The 24286-nt window shown below is 41.9% G+C and overlaps 1 protein-coding gene and 2 long non-coding RNA genes across 4 annotated transcripts in view; 2 read left to right on the top strand and 1 right to left on the bottom strand.

Annotated features, from left to right (window-relative positions):
* The window catches only part of LOC132381829 (targeting protein for Xklp2-like), a 22606-nt gene extending 14415 nt beyond the window's left edge, over positions 1 to 8191 (top strand). Inside the window, exons 6-7 of one of the 2 annotated variants that reach the window (XM_059951445.1) lie at positions 6584 to 6708; positions 7703 to 8191. In XM_059951445.1, the coding sequence (XP_059807428.1) occupies positions 6584 to 6708; positions 7703 to 7936 (359 nt within the window). In that variant the 3' untranslated portion in view covers positions 7937 to 8191. The remainder of the gene's footprint in view (positions 1 to 6583; positions 6709 to 7702) is intronic. The other variant, XM_059951446.1, reaches the window with a different exon arrangement.
* LOC132381832 (uncharacterized) overlaps positions 1 to 15586 on the bottom strand; it is a 25667-nt gene extending 10081 nt beyond the window's left edge. The window contains exons 1-2 of the long non-coding RNA XR_009508127.1: positions 15446 to 15586; positions 8947 to 9053 (exon numbers count right to left, since the gene is read on the bottom strand). This is a non-coding gene — a long non-coding RNA (uncharacterized LOC132381832). The remainder of the gene's footprint in view (positions 1 to 8946; positions 9054 to 15445) is intronic.
* The window catches only part of LOC132381831 (uncharacterized), a 30170-nt gene continuing 17108 nt past the window's right edge, over positions 11225 to 24286 (top strand). The window contains exons 1-2 of the long non-coding RNA XR_009508126.1: positions 11225 to 11479; positions 17825 to 17961. This is a non-coding gene — a long non-coding RNA (uncharacterized LOC132381831). The remainder of the gene's footprint in view (positions 11480 to 17824; positions 17962 to 24286) is intronic.

Here is a 24286-nt window from a genome sequence, read left to right on the forward strand (position 1 = left end):
TAGCCCTTCATACACCTACCATCCATGTACCTATCCAATCTTCTCATAAATGTCAAAATAGAGCTCACATGCACCACGTGCTGTCAGCTAGTTCCACATGCTCATGTCCCTCTAAATGAAAATGTTCCCCTTGAACTTTTCATTTTTCACCCTTAACCCATGACCTCTAGCTGTAGTCCCACCAACCTGCTTGCATTTAATCTATCTATACTCCTTAACTGTGTATACTTCTATCAAGCCTTCTCTCAGTCTTCTATGCTTCAAGGAATTGTCTTGACCTATTCAATCTTTCCATATAACAAAGGTCCTCCAGACCCAACAACATTTTTGTAAATTTTCTCTGTACTTTATCAAACTTGCATCTTTCCTGAGCATAGGTGACCAAAACCACACACGATTCTCCAAATTGGGCCTCACCAATATCTTGTACAATTTCAACATAACATCCCATCCCCATACTCAATTTGATTTATGAAAGCAATGTGCCAAAAGCTTTCTTTACAACCCTATAAAGCTGTGATGCCACTTTCAATGAATTATAGACCTATATTCCCAGATCCCTTTGTTCTACCACACTCATTAGAACTCCTTAGTACCACACTCCTCGCTGTGTAAGACCTATTCTGGTTGGTCCAACCAAAGTGCAACATTTTGCATGAAATTCCATCTGCCATTTTTTTTTCCAGCTGATCTAGATCCCTCTGCTAACCATGATAGTTGTCTTCGTTGTACATTGTACTCATTTCTTGGTGTCAACAGCAAATTTGCTGCTCCAGTTAACCACATTATCATCCAGATCATGAATATAGATGACAAACCACAATGGACCCAACACCAATCCCTGCGGCACTCCACTAGTCACTAGTTAATGCCCTTCCCTTGGACAACATTGGTGATGTGGAGAGGGGAGACTTGTTGCTTTGGCAACTGCCGGTCTTCCATTTTATATAAAAAAAACACTTTCCCCAGGCTTGCATCCTGGAAACTTTCCAAGTGGCAAATCCATGGTCTATCGAGACTAATGGAGGCCTACTGCTAGTCACTGGCCTCTAGTCAGAGAGGCAACTGTCTACTACCATTCTCTGGCTTCTCCCACAAAACCAATTTACTAGACGGACAGACATACTTTATTGATCTCGAGGGAAATTGGGTTTCATTACAGCTGTGCCAACCAAGAATAGTGTAGAAATATAGTAATGTAAACCATAGATAAATAATAATAAGTTAATCATACCAAGTGGAAATAAGTCCAGGACCAGCCTTTTGGCTCAGGGTGTCTGACACTCCAAGGGAGAAGTTGTAAAGTTTGATGGCCACAGGCAGGAATGACTTCCTATGATGCTCAGTGTTACATTTCAGTGGAATGAGTCTCTGGCTGAATTTACTCCTATGCCTAACCAGTACATTATGGAGTGGATGGGAGTCATTGTCCAAGATGGCTTGCTTGAATATTGAATGAAGCTCATCTTGAATGCCAAGTGACTGAACCACCTTCACCAACATTGTCAAATGCTTTGCTAAAGTCCATGTACACAACATCCACTGTCTTGCCTTCAACTTTCCTGGCAACGTCCTCAAAACTAAGATTAATTAGACATGATTGACCACTCAAAGCCATGCTGCCTGTCCTTAATCAGTCCATGTCTATCCAAATACTTGTATATCCAATCTGTTAGGATACCATCTAATAACTTTCCACTACTGATGTCAAGCTCACTGGCCTATAATTTCTTGGTTTATCATCTTGGAGCCTTTCTTAAACGGCAGAACAGCACTGGCTATCCTCCAATCCTTTAGTATCTAAACTGTCACTAAGGATGCTTTGAATATCTCTGCTAGGGCCATGACAATTTTGATACTTGCCTCCTGCGGTGTCTGAAGGAGCACTTTGTCGGACTCTGGGGGTTTGTTCACCCAAACTTGCCTCAAGACAGTGAACGTTTCCTTCTCTGTAATCTGTCAACAACGAATTTAATGCCATTTTGCTTGCTTCTGTAGACTGTCGGCCAGATGCAAAAATGTATTTAAGATCTCCCCCAGCTCTTTTGGCTCTGTACATGTATTACCATTCTGATTTTCCGGAAGACCAATTTTGTCTCTTGTAATCCTTTTGATCCAACATACCTGTAGAATCCCTTGGGATTCTCCTTCATCTTGTCTGCTAAGGCAATCTCATGCCTTCCTGATTACTTTCTTAGGTGTTCTCTTGAATTGTATTTTACAAGTACCTCATTTGTCCTATCTGTCTATACCTGCAATGCACCTTTTTTTTTTTCTTAAGCAGGTCCTCAATATCCCTTGAAAACAAAGGTTCCCTACACCTAGGAAAGAAAATCTGCAGATGCTGGAAATCCAAGCAACACATACAGAATGCTGGAGGAACTCAGCAGGCTAGGCAGCAGCTATGGAGGGATTTTTTTTAAAGTATTGTTGACGCTTCTGAGACCCTTTGGCAGAACTGGAGATAAAAAGATGAGGAGTAGATTTAAAAGGTGGGAGGGGAGAGACACAGTGATAAATGTGACTGGGAGGGGGAGGGTTGAAGTAAAGCTGGGAAGCTCATTGGTGAAAGAGAAGGGTTGGAGAAGGGAGAGTCTGATAGAGAAAAGAAGGCCATGGAGTACCAGGGGAATGCATAGATGAGTTGAGAGATGAAAGTGGGGGGCAATTACTGTAAGCTCAAGAAATCTATATTCGTGCCATCAGGTTGGAGGCTACCCAGATGAAATGTGAGGTATTGTTCCTCCAACCCGAGTGTGGTTTCATTGCGATCTTAGGGGAGGCCATGGATTGACATATTGGGATGGGAATATGAAGTGGAATTAAAATGGGTGGACACTGGGAGATCCCGCTTCTGGTGGATTGAAAATAGGTGCTCAGTGAAATGGCTCGCTACACCTGCATCTTGCATTGATATTCTGATAGGCACATAGAAGCTTTGTACCTTTGAGTGCCTCCCACTTCACAAGTACATCTTTGCCAGAAAGCAGCCTGCCACACCCACATTTGCCAGATCATTTCTAACCTATCAGCATTGGACTTTCTCTAATTTAGAATCTCTTTGTCCTCTGGGCAATGGTTCATGGAGTTTGAGAAGGAGATATTTGAGGCATGATCCAGTACCTTAATTCATTTTCAATTGGCTTCATTACAGGGAATAGTGCAGGGGTGGGCAAACTTTTTGACTTGTGGGCCACAAAGGGTTCTAAAATTTGACAGGGGGGGCCGGACCAGGAGCAGATGGACGGAGTGTTTTGGTAATGCACCTCATAAGAGAAAATAAAATATCATGGGATATGTAGAAAACATGTGCTTTAATTTCAATTGAAAATGAACAAATGCATTACAACAACATATCTGTCTTTGAAGTCCCATGGTATTTAGCTATTTATTGAAATGACTTTTAAAACACTAAAAATTAAATGAATAAAATACAGCTTTTTTTAATAGTAACAGTTATTATTTTAAAGCACTGAAAATTCTGTTATCCTTCAAGATATTATCATCATCACTCTCCTCCTGACTGTCTTTATTTCAAAACGGTAGGAGATGCAGGTCTACTTGTCCTGCTCCTTCTTATTCAATTGTCCCCTGTGCCAAAACTCAACAACGACCAGCACAAAGACAGAACAATGACAGCGCGCCAGTATGCGGAGCGCGTTATTTGATCTGGAGCGCATTTTTTATTTTGAGAACATACATGCACCTGCGCACTACTCATGTCCCTCACTTAACAGAAATGACACGTAACATGTAAGGTTTATTGAAAAAAATATTTTCAAATGCATTTTTTACATAACACAATGAAGAAACTTATTTTTAATTTCAGTGGGAACAGTGTTGTTGGTCTCCCTTTTTAGCCAGCGCATCAAAGTCTGGATTTAGTTTTGTTGTGGCGATTCTCAGGATGGATCTGAGGTGTTGGTCAGTTAACTTGGATCTGTAGCTGGCTTTGTTGATGTTCATGACGCTGAACGCCTGTTCACACAAATAGGTTGAGCCAAACAAAGAGTAAAGCGCAAATGTGGAGTAATACGCTGCACCTCAACAAAGGTCAATGTATATAGAGTGCGTCATCTATTGGGAAAACGCCAGAATTGCGGGGGAAAAACGTTAACAAGGTTTATTAATATAATTTCATCAAGTTCAGCGGGCCGGATTAAAAAGCTTAACGGGCCGCATATGGCCCGCGGGCCGTAGTTTGCCCATGCCTGGAATAGTGGCAAGCAAATTGTGGATGGATCTCTAATCAGGTTGTAGTTGTCTCAGCCAATCAGGCCCTCCCAGTGCTGAACTTTGTTTTTGCCACAAGCTCAATGTGACTTGTTGGTTCTTGTATTTCATTGTCATAACTGTTGTTCCAACAGGAATTGTCTTTTCTCCAGTACAAGTTCTTAGCTGGATATTTGCAGGCTTCAGTTTAGTATCTTTGAAATGCAGCTCAAACTCTATTTGTGGAATGTGTGAAATAGCAGAACCAGAGTCTACTTCCCCTCTAATTGCCATTCTCTTCTGCTGTGCTTGTCTCCTGTTTTCAAATTGTAAATCTCAAGACTAGCCAATCCTGTCAGGTTTTCAGGTTATCAGGTTTTCTCTTCAACGGCATGAACTTTTTGAAACTGCAGCTTGACTTTGATCTTCTGTGCAGTCCATTTATTTTTTTATCTGCCCAACATGCCCTTTTGTATGCGACCTACTTTGTTGTATCTTCAAGTTTCACCATTTGTTGGGTGCCATATGATGTAGGTGGTCATGGCCTATCCATGACCATTACTGGCAAATTTTTCTACAGAAGTGGTTGACTGTTGTCTTCTCGGCAGTATCTTTAGAAGACAGGTGGCCTTGAACACAAGATTGTCAGTAGCCACATAACCTTGATTTGTGATGTGCACCAGAAGTTCAAACAACCACCCACCATTTGCTCCCATGGCTTCATGAGATCCTGATCGGGGGGCTGACAGGTGCTGCACCTTGCCCAAGGGTGACCGACACTTTAGCAGAGGAATGAGCAACTTCTACCTCCTTTGGCAGAGGAGAATGCTTTCTTTTAAGACTAAATGATCTCTTATTTCATTTTTCTCATTACCTGAACTGACAATAACTCAATCACTTCAGCTCAGCCACAAATTTTTGTTTTTGATTCTGCTTACGAAACCTAAAGCTTTCTACAATCAACAATGGCTTTGGTTCAAAGTGCTTCTGACAGTATTGGCAAAGCTCATTTCCATTGGCTTGGTTGGAGTAGTCAAACTTTGAAGAAAGCTGTGCTTTTTAAACCTAAAGCACAGTAAAATTGGCATTCATTTCTCATTTGCTTCCAATAGCTCGGTATGTATGAACCAATTATCTGTTGTGTAATCAAATTCGTAAATCTTTCTGACGCAGCCAGCCATTTTAGCTTTTATCTGATTATCATCACCCAGTACTCTTTATAAACCCATGAATTCCTCCCTCTACTGATTACTTTTTTTTAAGGCTCAATCATGCCTTCCCTTCTGATGTATATGCACTTTGCTGTTTTTTTTAAGCTTGACCCATCTCCGCATGTGCTGGATTTTTTGTTTTCATTCAACCATTCATCACTGAATGTCTTTTTCAAACATCTCACGGTGCTTTAACAAGTTTGTTAATGGATTCATTTTAAAAGTACCTTTCCACCAATGTTATGTTTTGTAACTTCAAAACATTAAACTAATCAAAAGGAAGACGGGAGTCTGAAATGCAAGTCTTAGTTTGCTTAAACAAGGTATGCATGATTCACTTGGTAGCATGATAACGTGCAATGTGTGTATTTGTAGATGTAATCTGTAATGAATTATTTAAACAAGAATTCTTGATCAAACAAAAATATATATGGTTACTCATATTACTGGAATGTTACACAACAGTAAGAAGGGTAAAGGCAATTCTAGCATTCTTTTTAAGAGGACGAGAATATACAAAACCTCTGCTTTACATTTTTGCTTTTAAGGTACTGGTGAGGCCTCACATGCCGTATTGAGCCGTTTTGGGCCCCTTAAAAATGGATGTGTTGATCAAGGTTCAGAAGATGTTCATGAAAGATTCTGGGAATGAAAGGCTTATCATATGAGGAGCATTAAAGGCTTTAGACCTTACTTTGCTGGAACTTAGAGTTATGGCATTTCATTGAAAGGCCTAGATAGTGCACGTGGAGAGGATGGTTCCTTTTGTGGATGAGTCAAGGACAAGAGGACACAACCTTGGATGAGAGGGATCTTCATTTAGAAGGTAGATGAGGAATGTCTTTAGCCAGAAGATGGTTTATCTATGGAATTTGTTGCCACAAGTGGCTGTGGAGGCCAGGTCATTGGGCATATTTAAGGTGGAGATTGATAGATTCTTGATCAGTCAGGGTGTGAAAGGTTACAGGAAAACAGGAGAATGGAGTTGAAAGGGAAATGGATCAGCCATGATGCCAGACTCAATGGACCAAATGGGTTAATCCTGCTTCAGTGGTCTTGCTGATTGTTGATTAGACTCCTGAGATTTGAAGTAGGAAATGTTACAATAATGTTAATCTTCCAACCTTTACCATACTTTGACCCTCCCCCAAAATTATTAGGTCGCATCACAACAAGATCTTCAGTTCCAGCTGCTGACACTCTATCTAAAGCCAGCTTACCCAGAGTGCAACAAGAATACAAAGAGTTTAACTTTGTCAATGAACTCCGCAAATATCCACTATTGGTGAGTAATCTATCACATTCTATAATAACTGGAACAAGTTGGCTTACTCAGGTGCCAATAGCTGTCGGAGGGTTCATTCCTCAAGTTGTGTGGATTTACAGAACATCTCATTGATTTTATAAATAAGATTGCATTTGACTTCAACTCTCGTATTGGTTTCCTATTTGTAAATATTGCCAGTAGGTATACAAGTATTATGCTCTTAAGAATAAATCATTATCACTTCAAGGAAAATCACTGAACTGGGTTCTGATCATTAAACCAAGTCAGCAATACATTCCAGAATATCTAAGGTGTATTCTCTTACCTCATAATCTTTGTTCCCTGATCAACTTGCAGAATGATGGGCTGACCCAACTGATACAGTGTAATGTAGTAGTTGTCCAATGGCCAAAATGACCTTTCACGAATAAATATCATCCTCAAATATTAAGCACTCACTTTATTTCATGCAAAAACTGTTTTATTGACCATAAAAATTAAATGGATACTTACTGTTTGATTCAGGTTTCCACATTCCTTGCCAAAAAAAAATCTTTTTTTAAATCTGTCAAACTGCACTATTGGAGCAAAAGATTTGTTTCTGCAGCTTAAGATTCTAACATCTGTAGTTTTGTCTCTATTGTAATTCCTTGGGCTCCTTTAAAACTTTAAGTAAGATGCCTGTGTAGTGATGAGAGGCGATAAGCTCTCAGCCTTCAAGTCCCAAAGCAGTTGTACTCCAATTGCAGGTTATCATTAAAATCTTAATGATACTTTAAGAGCAAACATTCCAGGTCAATATTTGAAGTGACAATACTTTATTCTGAGCAAATTTAGTAGTTGGAAATATGAGTGCAGGCATTAAAGGTATCTTGGTGAACAATGTGCGATTAGACTTGACATTTCAAGTCTTGACATTTTTAAGAGTAATCACAGTGAAGAATTGTTCGGAAGAATGTTCCCATAACATCTTATTGAACCTTGAATTAAGCTTCTGTATTATTTGTTCCAGACACCAATGAAGAAAGAGTGCACAGTACCAAAGCCATTCTCCCTATTAACAAGTGCAAGGAAAGAGTGCAGAAAGACATGTGTCGACCAGTATGTCTCAGTGGCAGAGTACATTAACAAACTTCAACACTATACACAGCCAAGAAGCCGCAGACGGCCCATTTGCCAGGAAACATCAGCTAATGTACTTGACTGTATCCAGGCTCCAGTTCCTGATACGCCATCTGAAATCTGATCTAACCAGTCCTTCCATGGTTTGGTCCTTTTCAAAATCTGGTTCATTGATGAATATTTGAAACGTTTGGATTTTTGAATGAAATTACATCACACTATTCAGGTTAACTAAGTTGGGCGTTTTACTGGACAGTACTAAAATATTTTATATAGTGTGCTATTTTTACCCATTGGGTGAATTCACACTGCATGACCTGAATTGTTAGAGCAATAGATTTTTTTCTGACAATAAGACATTCACTGTTGTAATGAATTTTAAGATTAAAAACATTTGAATAAAGATAATATTAGATACTATATAGCTGGGATTTGTTTTAAGCTGTTAGAAATTTGTACAGTGATTAAGACATGCAGACAAATGAGTCCCAATTAGTATAGTTTAACTTGGATCATGTTGCAATTTTTGAGGCAATTAATCAATCTTTCAAGTAAAACAGTTACACTTACCCCCATCGGCTAAGAGGTGTCGAAACTAACTGCTAAGGTATCAAATATTTATAGTTGTTGGTACAGTCTGACATGCAAGAAGACCAATGATGAGTGTAAACAAAAGTACACTGCAGATGCTGTGGTCAAATCAAGACGTACAAACAAGCTGGATGAACTCAGCAGGTTGGGCAGCATCCGTTGAAAGGAGCAATCAACGTTTCGGGTCGAGACCCTTCGTCAGGACTAAAGGAGGAGGGGTCAGGAGCCCTATAAAGAAGGTGGGGGGAAGGTGGAAAACCAGTCAGAGGAAAGATCAAGGGGAGGGGAAGCAGGGTGGGGTTAAGCAGTAGAGGTGAAGAAGGAATGCAAGGGAAAGCACTATGGGTAGTAGAAAAAAGCAGAGGCATGAGAGGTGATAGGCAGCTAGAAGAGGAGACAGAGCGAAGGTGGGATGGGGGAATGTGGAATAGAATAGAAATTGCTAGAAGAGAGTCATTCAGTGTCTGTGGAAAGAGGAACCAGGGACTCTTCCTCATAACTGCGGGAGCTTGTAAATTTTTATTTTTGGTTGTGCAAGCTCACCTCGCCCTGTCTGGGGTAGTGCATCGGCTTCATTTGCATTGACAGGGAGCAGTCTGGGTTTGGGCTCCATTGTCTCCATTTTCTGCTTGGAAAATTCTCTCAAGGAACTGAAATCAGAAGCAAAGCAAAATGAACAGGCTGTCCAGTTCTGCCATTTAATTGTGTTAACTGTTCAAATTACACACAGATCACTGTAAGGAATGAATTGACAAATTCTATCTCTCGTCTGGAGATTTCTAAATGAGACTGTTTACCACAATAACTTTTTATCATATACAGATCTTGATTTCCACTAATTTAAGAAGCAGTTTCTGACTTGTGAGCAAGACTGCTTTTGACTGACTTATCAATGACATTTGATTTTTAAACACCAAACAAAAGGACCCATTTCATAATGCACAAGAAATAAGTATAAATTGCATATCATCCAGGAGGGTTATATTACAACATAATACTGTTCTATAGCCATATAGAGTGAACATACTTCCATACACTGGTGATGTGAAAGCTGTTATATGTGCCATAAAATTGTAGACTTGGTATTATTACAGAGCTGCATTAAATCTTTGCTGAAAAATTACCAAAATTACTTTGGAAGTTTAAAGTCTGCTGTTTCATGTTTAGTTAGGAACTCATTGTAGTTTTACATCTCCTAGGATTTCAGTATATTCCCTGTATTTGCGTTGGCCTTCTTGGTTTCTGTAAGGAAGTCTTGTGATACACATGTAGGATCTCTCAACTGGCACAAGACTTGCCTGTGTAAGAACTTGCTGTCGCTGAAGGTATAAAAAGTCCCTCTTCACTATAGCCAAAGCATACTGTGATACTAGATGCCATTTGGCCCATCAGGTCCATTCTAGCTCCTAGTAAAGCAATCCCAGCAGTCCCTGTTCTCCTATTTGCAATCTACACATTGAACAACCAGTTGTTTTGCAGACAGTTTTTCCAAATTATATTTAAAGGTGATTTAGTTGACACATAAAGAATATCCCAGAGATATTGATAATAACTGGGTGTAATCCAGTTTCATGCTTTTTAGTTCAGCCCTGGATGTGATGAATGGTAAAACTGCAAATTAATTTTTATTATATTTACTGTCCCATGCTTGGAGCAGACGAACAGCTGAGGTATTGGTGCTTCAGAAATGCCATTGTGCATTTAGATTTTTGGGGGGTAATTCATACATTTGAATGTGTTTAGTGTGAACAAGCTGGTGTCTTTAAAGAGTCAGATAATAAGTGAATCTCCATAGCTGGATGAAGTGAATGATCTCTCCACAATATGAACTCATTGGTGGGCTTAGATGGGACAGACAAGTGAATCGCCACAGTCAGAAAAAAATGAATGGACTCTCCCTTGTGTGCAGGTTGCAGAGGATTGTCCTGACATTCAATCATATTTCAGATGACACTGATATAGTTGATTATCAATGTGTATGTGCTGGTTGACTGAATGTTTTCCACAACTGAAACAAATGAACACCCTTGACCCAGTATGAAATCATTGGCAATTTAACAGATTGATTCTATCATCTGCAGCCCTTTGTTGCCTCCACCTACTATCCTCCCCCACCTCTCACTATTTCTATTAAATCCTCTTACCTATACCTATCACCCTCTCCTCATGTGGATCCACCTATTACTTGCTTCAACCCTTCCATTCACCCTTTTTATGTTGTCTATCAAAAGTTCTCAATCAAAATAAATTATTGACTTCCTCACATGGTGCCTGCCGTACTGAGATTCCCAAGCAGTTTGTTTATTGCTTCGTATGCCAGAATCACACACCGAGCTTACCGAGGAGGAGCCACAGTAACTGGGAAGGGGAGGGGGAAGAGAGAAGAAGAGGGCTGCAGTAGTGATGAGGGATTCCTTGATTAGAAAAGACGACAGGAGATTCTGTGGGCGTGAGAGAGACACCCGGGTGCCAGGGACAAGGACGTCTCGGATAGGGTCCATGGCATTTTAGAGGGGGAGTCTTAGCAGATAGAAGTATTGATACATATTGGCACAAATGAGGAAGTAGGAAAAGGGGTGGGACACTGGAAAGTGAATTTAGGGAGTTAGGTGAGAAAAAAAACCCTTCAAATTGCTTCGTGAATAGACCAGGGTTAGATCGGGGTTTGCTGGTGGTGTGGCTTTAAGGGCCAGAATGGCCTACTCCGCGCTGTATTTTTAAATAGAACAACAACACTTTCAATAGAGAAACAATTACAAGAATGGCGAGGCGGTGCAGGGCAGTTCAACGTAATCTGTTGCTCCGCCTAAAATATCGGCCTAGCAAATGAAACTTGAATGTATGAATATATTACGCTTAAAATGGTGGGTGTTGCTACCCAGAGTGCTCTGCGGCGTAAACGGAACCCTATTGAACTAAAGTGGACCACGTGTGCAGACTCAGCTCCAGGAAGCAGAGCGGATTTCGGATCAGAGCCAGACGGTGAGTCGGTGTAGTTCTCCTTTCTTGCTCCTGATTCTAATTCTACGCTGCACAAAAAAACATCGCTCTGCACCGCGGCCATGGTGAGTCTGCGGTAGGTATACATGCACTGAATAGAACCATTGCTGTGCCGATAAGAATTGTGGGTTCTCAGGCCGCCATCTCTTAGGCACTTCGCCAAATATTCAGTAAACTGCAAATGGAGCAGTAACGACTGAACTTAATCTGTAAAGTAGTTTTCAACCGAATTCAAGTTGCCAGTTTGGAAATGTATTATGATTATTTATAGCGTGATTAGATTGCTAAACAGATTTCTGTGTTTCTGTGTTCCGGCATCTGTAGCCTCTAGTCTCTGTTCTCTCAGGAATCTCACAAGCTTGCTTTGAGGGTATTGACGCTAAGTGTCTATTATTTGTGTCGCTAAGTGTCTATATATGTGTTATTTCAAAGATTGAAATATTTTCTGACAATTCTGCAATGATGATTGCGTGCCTTATTTACTCATTATTATTCACAATAGCTGTAAAGTCCCTCTTGTCCACAAACACGAGAAAATCTGCAGATGCTGGAAATCCAAGCACATAGAAAATGCTGGAGGAACTCAGCAGGCCAAGCAACATCTATGGGAAAGTAATGAGTCGACGCTTTGGGTCGAGACCCTTCATCGGGACTGGGAAAGGAGAGGTCAGATGAAGTTGATGGCGAGAGGGGAGGAAGAAGTACAAGGTGGTAGGTGATTGGTGAAACTGCGGGAGGGGTTGGAGTATAGAGTTGGAAGTAGGTGATAAGTGAAACCAGGAAATGGAAAAGCTCTTTACTGCATCCCCCCCACCCCCACCGTTTCACCTATTGCCTACCATCTTATATTAATTCTTCCCTCCCCCACCCTCTTACTGACTTATCTTTTACCCCCCAGTCCTGATGAAGGGTCTCATCCGAAAGCATCAGCTGTTCACTCTTCTCCATAGATGCTGTTGCCCGACTAATTCCCTCTTGCTGATTGGTTAGGGTATGTATGTGATAGATTCACAGAATTATAGAGCACAGAAAATGTGGCCAATCTTTTTACCATGTACAGTAATTACTTTTTCCTTCATTAGGAACACAGTACCTTCCTACTTCATGCATACAAAATGCTGGTGGAACTTAGCAGGTCAGACAACATCAATACATAAACAGTCAATGTTTTGCTTGAGACCCTTCTTCAGGACAAATAAGCATCTATGCTCTGCTTATTTATGTGTCTGTGTATATGAATCCAAACTGACTCCATAACCTCCTCTTCCAGAAATCAGCCATTCTTGGGGGTGGGGTTGGGGGCAAGCCTCAGGTTCCCTCTAAAACTCTCTCCATACACCTTAAATTTATTCCTGTTGTTTTTCATACCCCTATTGTGGTAAAAAAAAAATTCACGACCTTTCCTATCTATGCCTCATAATAAGTTGGGTGGAAAGCTGAAAAGCAGGACTTTCAGTGTAGTAATCTCCAGATTTCTGCCCAGGCTATGCACCAGTGAGGGTAACCATAGGATGATTTGGCAATGAATGAGTGGCTGAGGAACTGGTGCAGGGGGCAGGGCATCAGATTTTGCGATCATTGGGATCTCTTCTGTGGAAGGTACGAACTGTACAAAAGGGATGGATTACACCAGAACCTCAGGGGGGACCAATTTCCTTGCGGGCAGGTTTGCTGGAGCTGTTGGGGAGGGTTTGACAGGGGATGGGAAACAGTGATGGGACTGAGCATGGGGCAGTTGGTATACAAGCAAATGTGTGTCAGGAAGGACAACAGACGATGGGGCAAAATTGCAGTCAGTGGGATGAGTTGCAGTGTAAAAGGTGATAAATAATGGACTGAAGGTGTTATATTTGAATGCACGCAGTATACAGAATATCGTGGTAAAAGTTTTTGATAGATAGATAGATACTTTATTCATCCCCAAGGGGAAATTCAACATTTTTCCAGTGTCCCATACACTTATTGTAGCAAAACTAATTACATACAGTATTTAACTCAGTATAAATATGATATGCATCTAAAATCACCCTCCCAAAAAGCATTAATGAATAGCTTTTAAAAAGTTCTTAAATAGTTTACTAAAGTGCATTGAGTGGTAACTTAAGCTCAGTCCTAACCCCGGCACTTTAACATGTCTTGCCCCTGGTGGTTGAATTGTAGAGCCGAAAGGCGTTGGGGAGTAATGATCTCTTCATCCTGTCTGAGGAGCATTGCATTGACAGCAACCTGCCGCTGAAGCTGCTTCTCTGTCTCTGGATGGTGCTGTGCAGAGGATGTTCAGGGTTTTCCATGATTGACCGTAGCCTACTCTGCACCCTCCGCTCTGCCACCAATGTCATACTCTCCAGTTCTGTGCCCAGGACAGGGCCCGCCTTCCTTACCAGCTTATTAAGACGTGAAGCGTCCCTCTTCTTAATGCTGCCTCCCCAGCACGCCACCACAAAGAAGAGGGCGCTCTCCACAACTGACCGATAGAACATCTTCAGCATCTCACTACAAACATTGTAGTGATGGACCTTTCCTGTCCATTCCTCCCATAACCTTGTTTACTTGTATCTGTTCATTCACCTTTCACTTGACAGAACACAAGCTTGGCTATCCAGTCTCTCTCCACAACTAAATTAATTCAATTCAGTCGACATTCTGATGAATTTTCTCTGCACTCTTCAGTGCAATCTTCCTATAGTCACAGAGTCATAGAACACTACAGCACAGAAACAGGCCCTTTGGCCCATCTAGTCCATGCCAAACTATTAATCTGTCCAGTCCCATCAGTCCCAGACTATAGACCTCCATTCCTGTCTCATCCATGTATCGATCCAAAGTTCTGTTCCATGTTGAAATCCCACGTCTACCACTTGTGCTGGCAGCTTGTTCCACAAGCACCACCCTCTGAGTGCAGATTCCCCCTCAGGTTCCCCTTAAGCTTTTCACATTTCACCCTTAACCTATGACCTCTAATTCTAGCCTCACCGAGGAAGAAGCCCACTTGCATGTACCCATTTACAGTTTCTGTACGCCTCAATTTTGCATACCTCCATTAAATCTCACCTCTTAGCTTTCATTTCAAAAGGATCGGAGCTGCACACAACACTCCACGTGTGCTCAGCCAGTGTTTGGTAAATTGGCAACATAATGTGATATAACCCTTGTATTCTGTGGCCTGAGGGGTGAATGCAAAATCCCAAATACCACCTTCATCGTTCCAACTCTGTGTTGCTGCTTTCTTAGAGTTAGGGGTTAAGGCATTAGGCTGCTACACCTCTTTGTTTAGCAACGTTATTCAGTGCTGTACTGTGTATATCCTAACCCTATTTAATTTCCACCCTTGGGGAAATCGCGTTTCTCTCGGGAATAAATTCCATCTGCCTATCTTCACCACATCTGTATCTCACCATAGCCTTAGACAGCGTCCACAGTTTTCACATCATGCGTAAATTTCCATTTCTTTCCTGCAATATTCACATCATAATTAGATAACGAAGAGCATGGGTTCCCACACCAATCTCTGTGTTGCCTCCATAGCTACAGACTTCCAGACAGAATATATTCCTATAAAAATCCTCTTCCTCCTTTTGCCTTTTGTCTCTGATCAGCCTTCGCTCCCATGTGCCTTACCCAATTAGATCCAGAGGTGTACTCTGCAGGACCTTGCTCTGTGTGTTTGTGTGTATACGTACTATATGTATGTGTGTACAGCTAGCCCTGTTTTCATCAGTCTCCATGGGTGTCTCTTCAGAACAAATACTCAACCAAATTAGTGAAACAGGACTTCACCTGCACAAAGCCATGCTAACTATTTTCAATGTCCCTGTCTTTCCAAATGAACATAATGTCTCTTAGAATTTTCTTCAATAATTTCCCTACCAATGATGTACAGCTCACAGACCTGTTTACTGGAATTTTATTCACCATATATATTAATTTATTGGAAATTTGTGCTGTTGGCTGCAACATTAAAACAACATTCAACTATAAAGCATTATATATAAGGTACAATTAGAGGTTAAAGTACAGTATAGAATAAAATATGCATACATACCTGAAAACACAAGGAAATCTGCAGATGCTGGAAATTCAAACAACAACAACACACACAAAATGCTGGTGGAACACAGCAGGCCAGGCAGCATCTATAGGGAGAAGCACTGTCAACATTAACAACAACACACACAAAATGCTGGTGGAACACAGCAGGCCAGGCAGCATCTATAAGGAGAAGCATTGTCGACGTTTCGGGCCGAGACCCTTCGTCAGGACATAGCTGAATATAGTTCTAATATAAGCAGCATTATAAAAAATAATTTAGAGTATTTGCAGTGTAGTGACTGTGCAATAGATAGATGAAGGTGGAGTTTAAATTAGAATGATTGATCAGATTAGCTGCCTGGGGGAAGATGTGGTGTGGTTTTTGTTTTAATAGCCCTAAGGGGTTTCCAGAAGGGATCCTTTGGTGGAGGTGGGGGAGAGAAGGGAGATTGCAGGCTAGGTAGTGTCTGCAATATTTTTTCTTGCCTGCTTCTTTGTTCTGGATATGTACAGTCCTGCAGTGCTGGTAGACTGCGGCCACTGACCTTTTCTGCTGACCTGACAGTTCATCGCCGTTCTTGTGAATATTGTGAGAGGACTCTGTACCAAACCAGACAGTAATAGCTGATGTGAGGATGCTCTCTAAGACGGCAGTGTTGAATTGCAATAGTATCTTCTGGGAAAGATGGAATTTTACCAGTTGCCACAAGCATATTCTCTGAGAAACTATTTTGTTAATGAAGGAGATATGGTTCTCCCACACGAGGTCATGAGAAATCATAATGCCTATCATACTCCAGACTAATGTACCTTGCCATCCTAATAAATTTCTTGAGAACTCTCCAACATTTTTACATTCCCCAGGGGCTCACTTGATTGCAGTTGCCAATACCTGTCAAATGCTCTTATTTTACCCCCATCTGAAATCTTCAAACATTTGCCACGCAAGATTCCCTAAAGTTATCATTTCCTGCCACCCTAACCACAATGTGCTGACCCTGAACTGTTGCTCTTAAAAGACTAACACTAATCAGAAGTTGTCTTGCCCTCAAGCATCTTCTTCCAGTCCACTCTCCCTGCTATCAAAGTCAGCCTTCCACCAATTTAGCACCTTAGCTGGAGATCAACATTATTCTTTCCTTTACTACCTTGAAACGCATAAATAAGGTCATGGTTCCCAAAGTGTTCCCAAATTAATGCTTTCACTATAACCATGGTTTTGCCTTACTGTCACGCACTGAATTCCGGAGCTGTTGAGTGATTTTTTTTTCATGTTCTGTTTTTCCCTCTATCCTGCAATGAGGATACCCTAATATGGTATGATGCAGAATTCAGCAAAGAATTTTCATTTGTTTTAGAACAGTGATAGAATACTTTATAGTTAGTGTGTTGCCTTTATGGCATTTGTTTAGTTTATAATATTTTCGCTTTAGTAATTCGTTTGTTAGCATTTTCTAGTTAAAGTTAGGATTGTTTAAAGTAAATTCGTTGTCTGTGATATATCGCGGCATGCGATGATGTCACACCCAGTTTCGCCGCGTCTTGTGGGAAAATACCGGTTTGGAGAAACGGGATGGAGGGGGCTCACATGTGCAGGATCAGCGCAAGAAAAGTTTTCTTTCTACACACTAGAAACATCAGTGAAGCAACGCCGTAAGTTCATGAGATAATCGATTGTTGAATTTAAAATGTTAACACTGATTCTGTTAAAAGTAATGACGGTTGATAAGGTTTATGTTTTCGTTAGTTAAAGAGTTGCAGATAGTTTGTGTTGAAGTGTATTTAAAGCAGTCAACGGCGTAGGTAGATTCTGACTGTATGCTGCTCTTTAATGTAATGTAGTTGTTGTAGTTTTACTTTTGCAAGTATTTGCGATGTAAATGTGATATCAAGAAGGAAACAAATACTGTATACATTTTGTATTGTTTTATCAACAGTTTTCACCATACGTTAATGTGGAAGAGTGAACAGTAAACGGTTAATCTTACTGCGATCCTGTTTTCATTGACTACGGTTTACCTCAGTGTTTAGTTCAGTGTTCTCTTATACCTGAGCGAGAACACTACCGTTAGTAAAAATCTTTTGAATCTCAGAGTATATATGGAAGTTATTTTATAATATCCACTCATGGGCTAAGAATATGGTAAACAGCATCATTAATGCTGGTTGCCAGAGTGATTAGTCATATGTTGTGAAGCACCTGTCATGTGATAGGAAATTGTTCTTGTTCTGTGGATATGGAGGGCTTGGTCCCAGTGTAGGTTGACAGGAGTAGGCAGTTTAAATGGTTTTGGCATGGACAAGATGGGCTGAATGGCTTGCTGTGCTGTACTTTTCCATGACTGTGCTCTTTATTTCTTCCTTTCTTTCTTTCTTTCTTTTTTTTTTACAGCTTGCTTTCCCATCTTGTTGGGTATCATACACTGTGATTTTATCAGCCATCACTACAAGCTGTGAACAATTGAGGGTCTGCTTCTGGTTCCTACCACATCCAATTCATGACACCATGCGTGAATACACTCCAAACAGGTATGTCACCCCAACGTTATAAACCTAGCTTTTGTACAACAACCTTTTCTCTGATACCTTTTCAAATGTGTTTTCAATATTCATGCGTGTTGGGCCAGAAATTCCTTCCTGCAGCAAGCTATTCATGCTTGCCGTTCACCTGTTCCGCAAGTACATACTTACATCCTGAGGATTCAACTTGCTACCAAGAGCTGTTCTAATTCCAATGGCAAGGTCTGTTGCTGGTGAGGTGCTGAGTAACGTGATGAAGGTGGTCCAGAACAAGATACTGCCAGGAATAGATTACAAGGCAACCATTCACCTGATTCAGAGCAACTCACACAAAACGCTGGAGGAACGCAGCAGGTATCAGGCAGCATCTATGGAGGGGAATAAGCAGATGACATTGAGTCCCCACCTGAAATATTGATTGTTTATTCCCCTCTCTGATCTCCCTCGCACACATCCCTGTGTGTGTTGCTCTGGACTTCCAGCATTGGCAGAATCTCTTGTTTGGCAAAAAGTGTAGACAAATGTTAATGCATTGTCTAAAGAGTGTATACTTTGAGTAAAGGACCACCAGTGAGGCAGGAGTATTGTTCCATTGAGTTTATAACTTGTCTGATTCTCTGTTCATTTGAGACAATACTTGAGCTACAACCCGAGGTCTGGCTGCAATTCTAAGGGTAAGCGCTTCCCTACCAGTAATTGGAAGAAAAGCCCTGACAGGGAAAGATGGTCTTTGAATATCTTTATTGTATGACTGACAGTCACTTCTCTTTCTCTATGTGGCATCTCCATATCCTCAATAATGTTGCACTAAAGCATTCAGCTCATAAATGGACCAAGTACATTTGGCTCCAAATGCCAATCTCACACCCCTTTGAGTGATTAAACTTCCTGCTGCTGTGGTTGGAACACGGGAAGCTTCCTAGGTCCTCACAGGTCACTGGATGTTTCTTTCACTCGCGTGACTTGCCATTCCTGACCGGCTTCTTGCTTAGATGGGCTGGCAGAGCAGAAATTAATTTGAATATGATGCTGGACCAATGCTCCTGCCTCATTCGTGTCCCTTTACTCCAAGTATACACTCTTTAGACAATGCACTAAAAATCTGTCTGCACTTTTTGCTAAACAAGAGATTCTGTCAATGCTGGAAATCCAAAGGGACATGCCCAAAATGCTAGAGGAATTCAGCAGGTCAGGCAGTATCTATGGAAATGAGTAAGCAGCTGATGTTTTGGGATGAGATCCTTTATCAGGGCCAGAAAGTCAGGGGGAAGAGGCCAGAGTAAGAATGTGGGGGGAGGGAAAGGAGGACAAGCCAGAAGTCAGATGGTGGGGGGTTGGGGGGGAGCATGGTTGGGGTGGATGAAGTAAGAAGCTGGAGGTGTTGAGTGAAAAAGGTAAAGGGCTGGAGAAGAAAGATTCTGCGAGAAGAGGAGAAAGGAAGGAGGAGAGGCACCAGGGGGAGCTGGTAGGCAGGTGAGGAGCAGAGGCCAGAGTGAGAAATTGAAGAAGAGGAAAGCTGAAGGGGAAATCTATCGGAAGTTGGAGAAACCGATGTTCATGCTATCAGGTTAGGTGGAATATGAGCTGTTGTTGCTTCAACCTGATAGTGGCCTCATCATGGCAGAAGAGGCTGTCCGAATGGGGATAGGAATTAAAATGGTTGGCCACTGGGAATTTTTTGTTTTGAGGATGGAGCAGAGGTGCTTGACAAAGTGGTCTAACCTCATCAATGCAGAGGAAGATTCATCGGGAGCATCAGATACAATAGACAACCCCACCAGATTTGCAGATGAAGTGTTGCCTCACTTGATAGATCTGTTGGGACCTTGAGAGATGAGATGAATGTGCAGGGTGTTACGTACCCCATAACTGGGTGTCTAACCAGCAGAGAAAGAAGAATCCGTTGGAGTCTGGTGGTACCAAACTATAAAGGTGTTTATTAATAAAAATAAGCAAAACCATATCAATAATTCAAATATACATATAAAACCAGTTAGCAGTAATAAACCTAAAAGTGTAGGAATAATAATAATAAACAATAAACAAGCTCTATCAATGTCTAGGGGTAAATAAATTGTCATAGAAAAGTATAAAGTTCAGTTCATGAGTGCTGATGTAGTTATGATTGTTGTATTGTAATCGTTGGAGAGGGAGAGCGAGTGAGAGGTAACAGCTACTGCAGCCAAACCTTCCTTTGCTTTCATAAGTGGACACACACACAAGCCCCCACCAGCCCTGCTTTAACACTGTGAGCTTTACTGACCGATCTCCTGGTTCGGTCTCCGAAGCCCCCACCTTTCCTGTGGGTTCCAACACTCGATCAGTGTCCACTGGCGTGTCTGGAGGGTGTCTCTCCAGACCTGTCTTTTCATCCCTACTAACGGGGACTCAGCTATCCATCACTCCTGAATACAGTCTATCAAATAAGGCCACTCCTTCAGTCCACTGAGGAATATTTATGAGCAAACTATTGTCCTTGCAGCAAAACAGTAAATAATTCAAAAAGAAGTCACAATACAGTTAATCAGCAAACTCCCTCTCTCTTATCTGTCACAGATGTTCTTGCCTGTTTTTCGTCTTTCTCATGGTCAACTTAGCAACAGTAATAGTTCGTGTTTCTCGGGGGGGGGAGATGGTTAACTCTTTACCCCATTGTCCATCAGGTCTGTTCATCACTCATAACAAGGGGTAGCAGTTTTTCCACTTGCAGGGATAAGATCAGTGCGGAGGGACGAATGGACAAAGGAATCACAGATAGTTTCACTATCAACTCTGCCCTCCATCGTGTCTCCCATATTTCACGCACCTCTGCCCTCACCCCATCCCCCCGCCAGCCCACCAGGGATAGAGTCCCCCTGGTCCTCACCTATCACCCTACCAGCCTACAGATCCAACGGATAATCCTCCGTAACTTCCGCCACCTCCTAAGGGATCCCACCACCAGCCACATTTTCCCCTCCCCCTCACTCTCGGCTTTCCGCAGGGATCGTTCCCTACACGACTCCCTTGTCCATTCATCCCCCCATCCCTCCCCACCGACCTCCCTCCGGGCACTCATCCCTGCAAATGGAAGAAGTGCTACACCTGACCCCACACTTCTTCCCTCACCACCATCCCAGGCCCCAGACAGTCCTTTCAGGTGAGGCACCACTTCACCTGCAAGTCAACTGGGGTGATATACTGTATCCGGTGCTCCTGATGTGGCTATTTATACATTGGGGAGACCCGTCACAGACTGGGAGACCGTTTCGCTGAACACCGGCACACAGTCCTCCAGCAGTGGCGGGATCTCCCTGTGGCCACACACTTCAATTCCACAGACCACTCCCACTCCGACATGTCTGTCCATGGCCTCCTCTACCGTCAAGTTGAGGCCACACGCAGGTCGATGGAGCAATACCTCATCTCCCACCTAAGTAGCCTCCTACCTGCCTGTACCAGTTGTTAGTGAGTCCGCACTTGGAGTACTGTCCACAGATTTGTTTGCCCTATTATAAAAAAGTGAGATTAAGAGAATGTAAAAGTATTATAAGAGCATAATATATAAGAGCAACAGTAGGTCATTCGATCCATTGAGTCTGCTCTGCAATTCCATCATGGGCTGATCCGATTCCAGACAGCCCCACTCCCCTGCCTTCTTCCCATGCCCTTTGATGTCCTGGCTGATCAAGAACCTATTTGCCTTAACTACACCCAATGATTTGGCCTCCACAGCCGCTCATGGCAACAAATTCCACAGATTTACCACCCTCTGACTAAAGTAATTTCTCTGCATCTCTGTTTTGTCCTTCAATCCTGAGGTCATGGCCTCTTTTCCTAGGCTCCCCTACCATGAGAAATAACTTTGCCATATCTAATCTGTTCTGGCCTTTTAACATTCGGAATGTTTTTATGAGATCCCCCCCCTCATTCTCCTGAACTCCAGGGAATACAGCCCAAGAGCTGTCAGACGTTCCTCATACAGTAACCCTTTCATTCCTGGAATCATTCTTGTGAATCTTCTCTGAACCCTCTCCAATGTCAGTATATCTTTTCTAAAATAAGGAGCCCAAAACTGCACACAATACTCCAACTGTGCTCTCACCAGTACCTTATAGAGCCTGTAATGAAACCAAATTTTCCTGGGGGATCAATAAAGTATGTCTGTCTGTCTCAACATTACATCCCTGTTCATATTCTATACCTCTGGAAATAAATGCCAACATTGCATTTGCCTTCTTCACAACCGACTCAACCTGGAGGTTAACCTTTAGGGTATCTTGCACAAGGATTCCCCAGTCCCTTTGCATCTTTGCATTTTGAATTCTTTCCCCATCTAAATAATAGTCTGCCTGTTTATTTCTTCCACCAAAGTGCATGACCATACACTTTCCAACATTGTATTTCATTTGCCCCTTCTTTGCCCATTCCCCTAAACTATCTAAGTCTCTCTGCAGGCTCTCTGTTTTCTCAACATTACCTGCTCCTCCACCTATCTTTGTATCATTGGAAAATTTAGCCGCAAATCCATTAATCCCATAGTCCAAATCATTGGCATACATCATAAAAAGCAGCGGCCCCAACACCGGCCCCTGTGGAACTCCACTGGTAACTGGCAGCCAGCCAGAATAGAATCCCTTTATTCCCACTCTCTGTTTTCTGCCAGTCAGCCAATGCTGCACCCATGCAAGTAACTCCCCTGTAATTCCATGGACTTTTATCTTGCTAAACTGCCTCATGTGCGGCACCTTGTCAATGGCCTTCTGAAAATCCAAGGTCCTTTGTTTACCCTGCTTGCAATTTCCTCAAAAAATTGCAGTAGGTTAGTCAGGTAGGATTTTCCTTTCAGAAAACCATGCTGGCTTTGGCCCATCTTGTCATGTTCCTCCAGGTATTCTGTAAACTCACCCCTGATGATTCCAGCAACTTTCCAACCATTGCTGTCAGGCTAACAGGTCTATAGTTACCTTTCTGTTGCCTCCCACCCTTCTTAAATAGCAGAGTAAAATTTGCAATTTTCCAGTCATCTGGTACAATGCCAGAATCTATCAATTCTTGAAAGATCATCGTTAATGCCTCCGCAATCTCTCCAGCTACTTCCTTCAGAACCCGAGAGTGCATTCCATCAGGTCCAGGAGATTTATCCACCCTCAGACCATTAGCTTCCTGAGCACCTTTTCAGTCATAATTTTCACTGCCCAAACTTTGCGTCCCTGACACTCTTAAATGTCCAGTATACTGCAGATGTCTTCCACTGAAGACTGATGCAAAATACACATTCAGTTCCTCTGCCATCTCTGCATCTTTATGCCGGGATTAGAAAACCTGAATTATCGGTAGATGTTGGCCAAGCTAGGCCCTTGTTCCTTAAGATATAGGAGAATGAGGGGTCATCTCAGAGAAATGTTACAAAAAGCATGGATAAGGTGGACAGTAACATCTTTTCCCCAAGAGTCCAAAACTAGAGGCATAGTTTGAGGGGGAGAGGGGAAAGATTTTAAAAATATCTGAGGTACAAACCTCTCACACAGTGAGTGGTAAGATGGAGCAAGTTGCCTGAGGAAGTGGTTGAAGCAACTACAACAGTATCATTTCAGAAGCACTTGGATAGGCAGATGGACAGGAGGGGCTTGGAGGACTACGAGCCAAATGCAGGAAAACGAGCAGCAGAGTCCTCATTGGGCCAAAGGACCCGTATTCATACCCAATTGCTCTGTAACTTTATGACTCTGCCTCAGAATGAAAACGTTGACAGCTATAATGATCAGTGTGCATAATTGTACATGGAACCCTATCCGCTGAAGCTAGAATGACAACTGAAAGATTCATGAGGAGGTTGATCAGGATGAGAAGGGCTGAGTTACAGGAAGAAGTTGAGCAGGTTAAAGCATTATTCACTGGAACAGGGGAATGATGGGTTATCCAGTAGTAGGTTTAAAAATATCATGAAAGTAATATTATAATAAAAATACCTTACCCCATTAGAGTTGAGGAATCATGAATTAGAGGGTACAAGTTCTAGGTGAGAGGCGCAACATCTTAATAGAAACTGAGGGGCAACATTTTCATCCAGAAGTTGGTCTTTACATGAAATGAGCTGCCAGAGGAAGTAGTTGTTGCATTTACATTTTTTTAAAAACTCAGATATATGGATAGGAAAGGTCAAATGGGATATAGGCCAAACATCGGCAAATGGTACTATCTTAGAATGGGAACCTTATTTAGCATGTCCTAGACAAGAGAAAGGACCTGTTTCTGGGCTGTTTGGAAAAGATCCTCAACATAGGTTAATAGGACAGGATCTGTGAAAAGAAACATTTACTATTTTAGGTCCAGAGTCCTACCAGTAATGTTT

The sequence above is a fragment of the Hypanus sabinus genome, chromosome 26, assembly GCF_030144855.1.
Source record: "Hypanus sabinus isolate sHypSab1 chromosome 26, sHypSab1.hap1, whole genome shotgun sequence".
Classification (NCBI taxonomy): domain Eukaryota; kingdom Metazoa; phylum Chordata; class Chondrichthyes; order Myliobatiformes; family Dasyatidae; genus Hypanus; species Hypanus sabinus.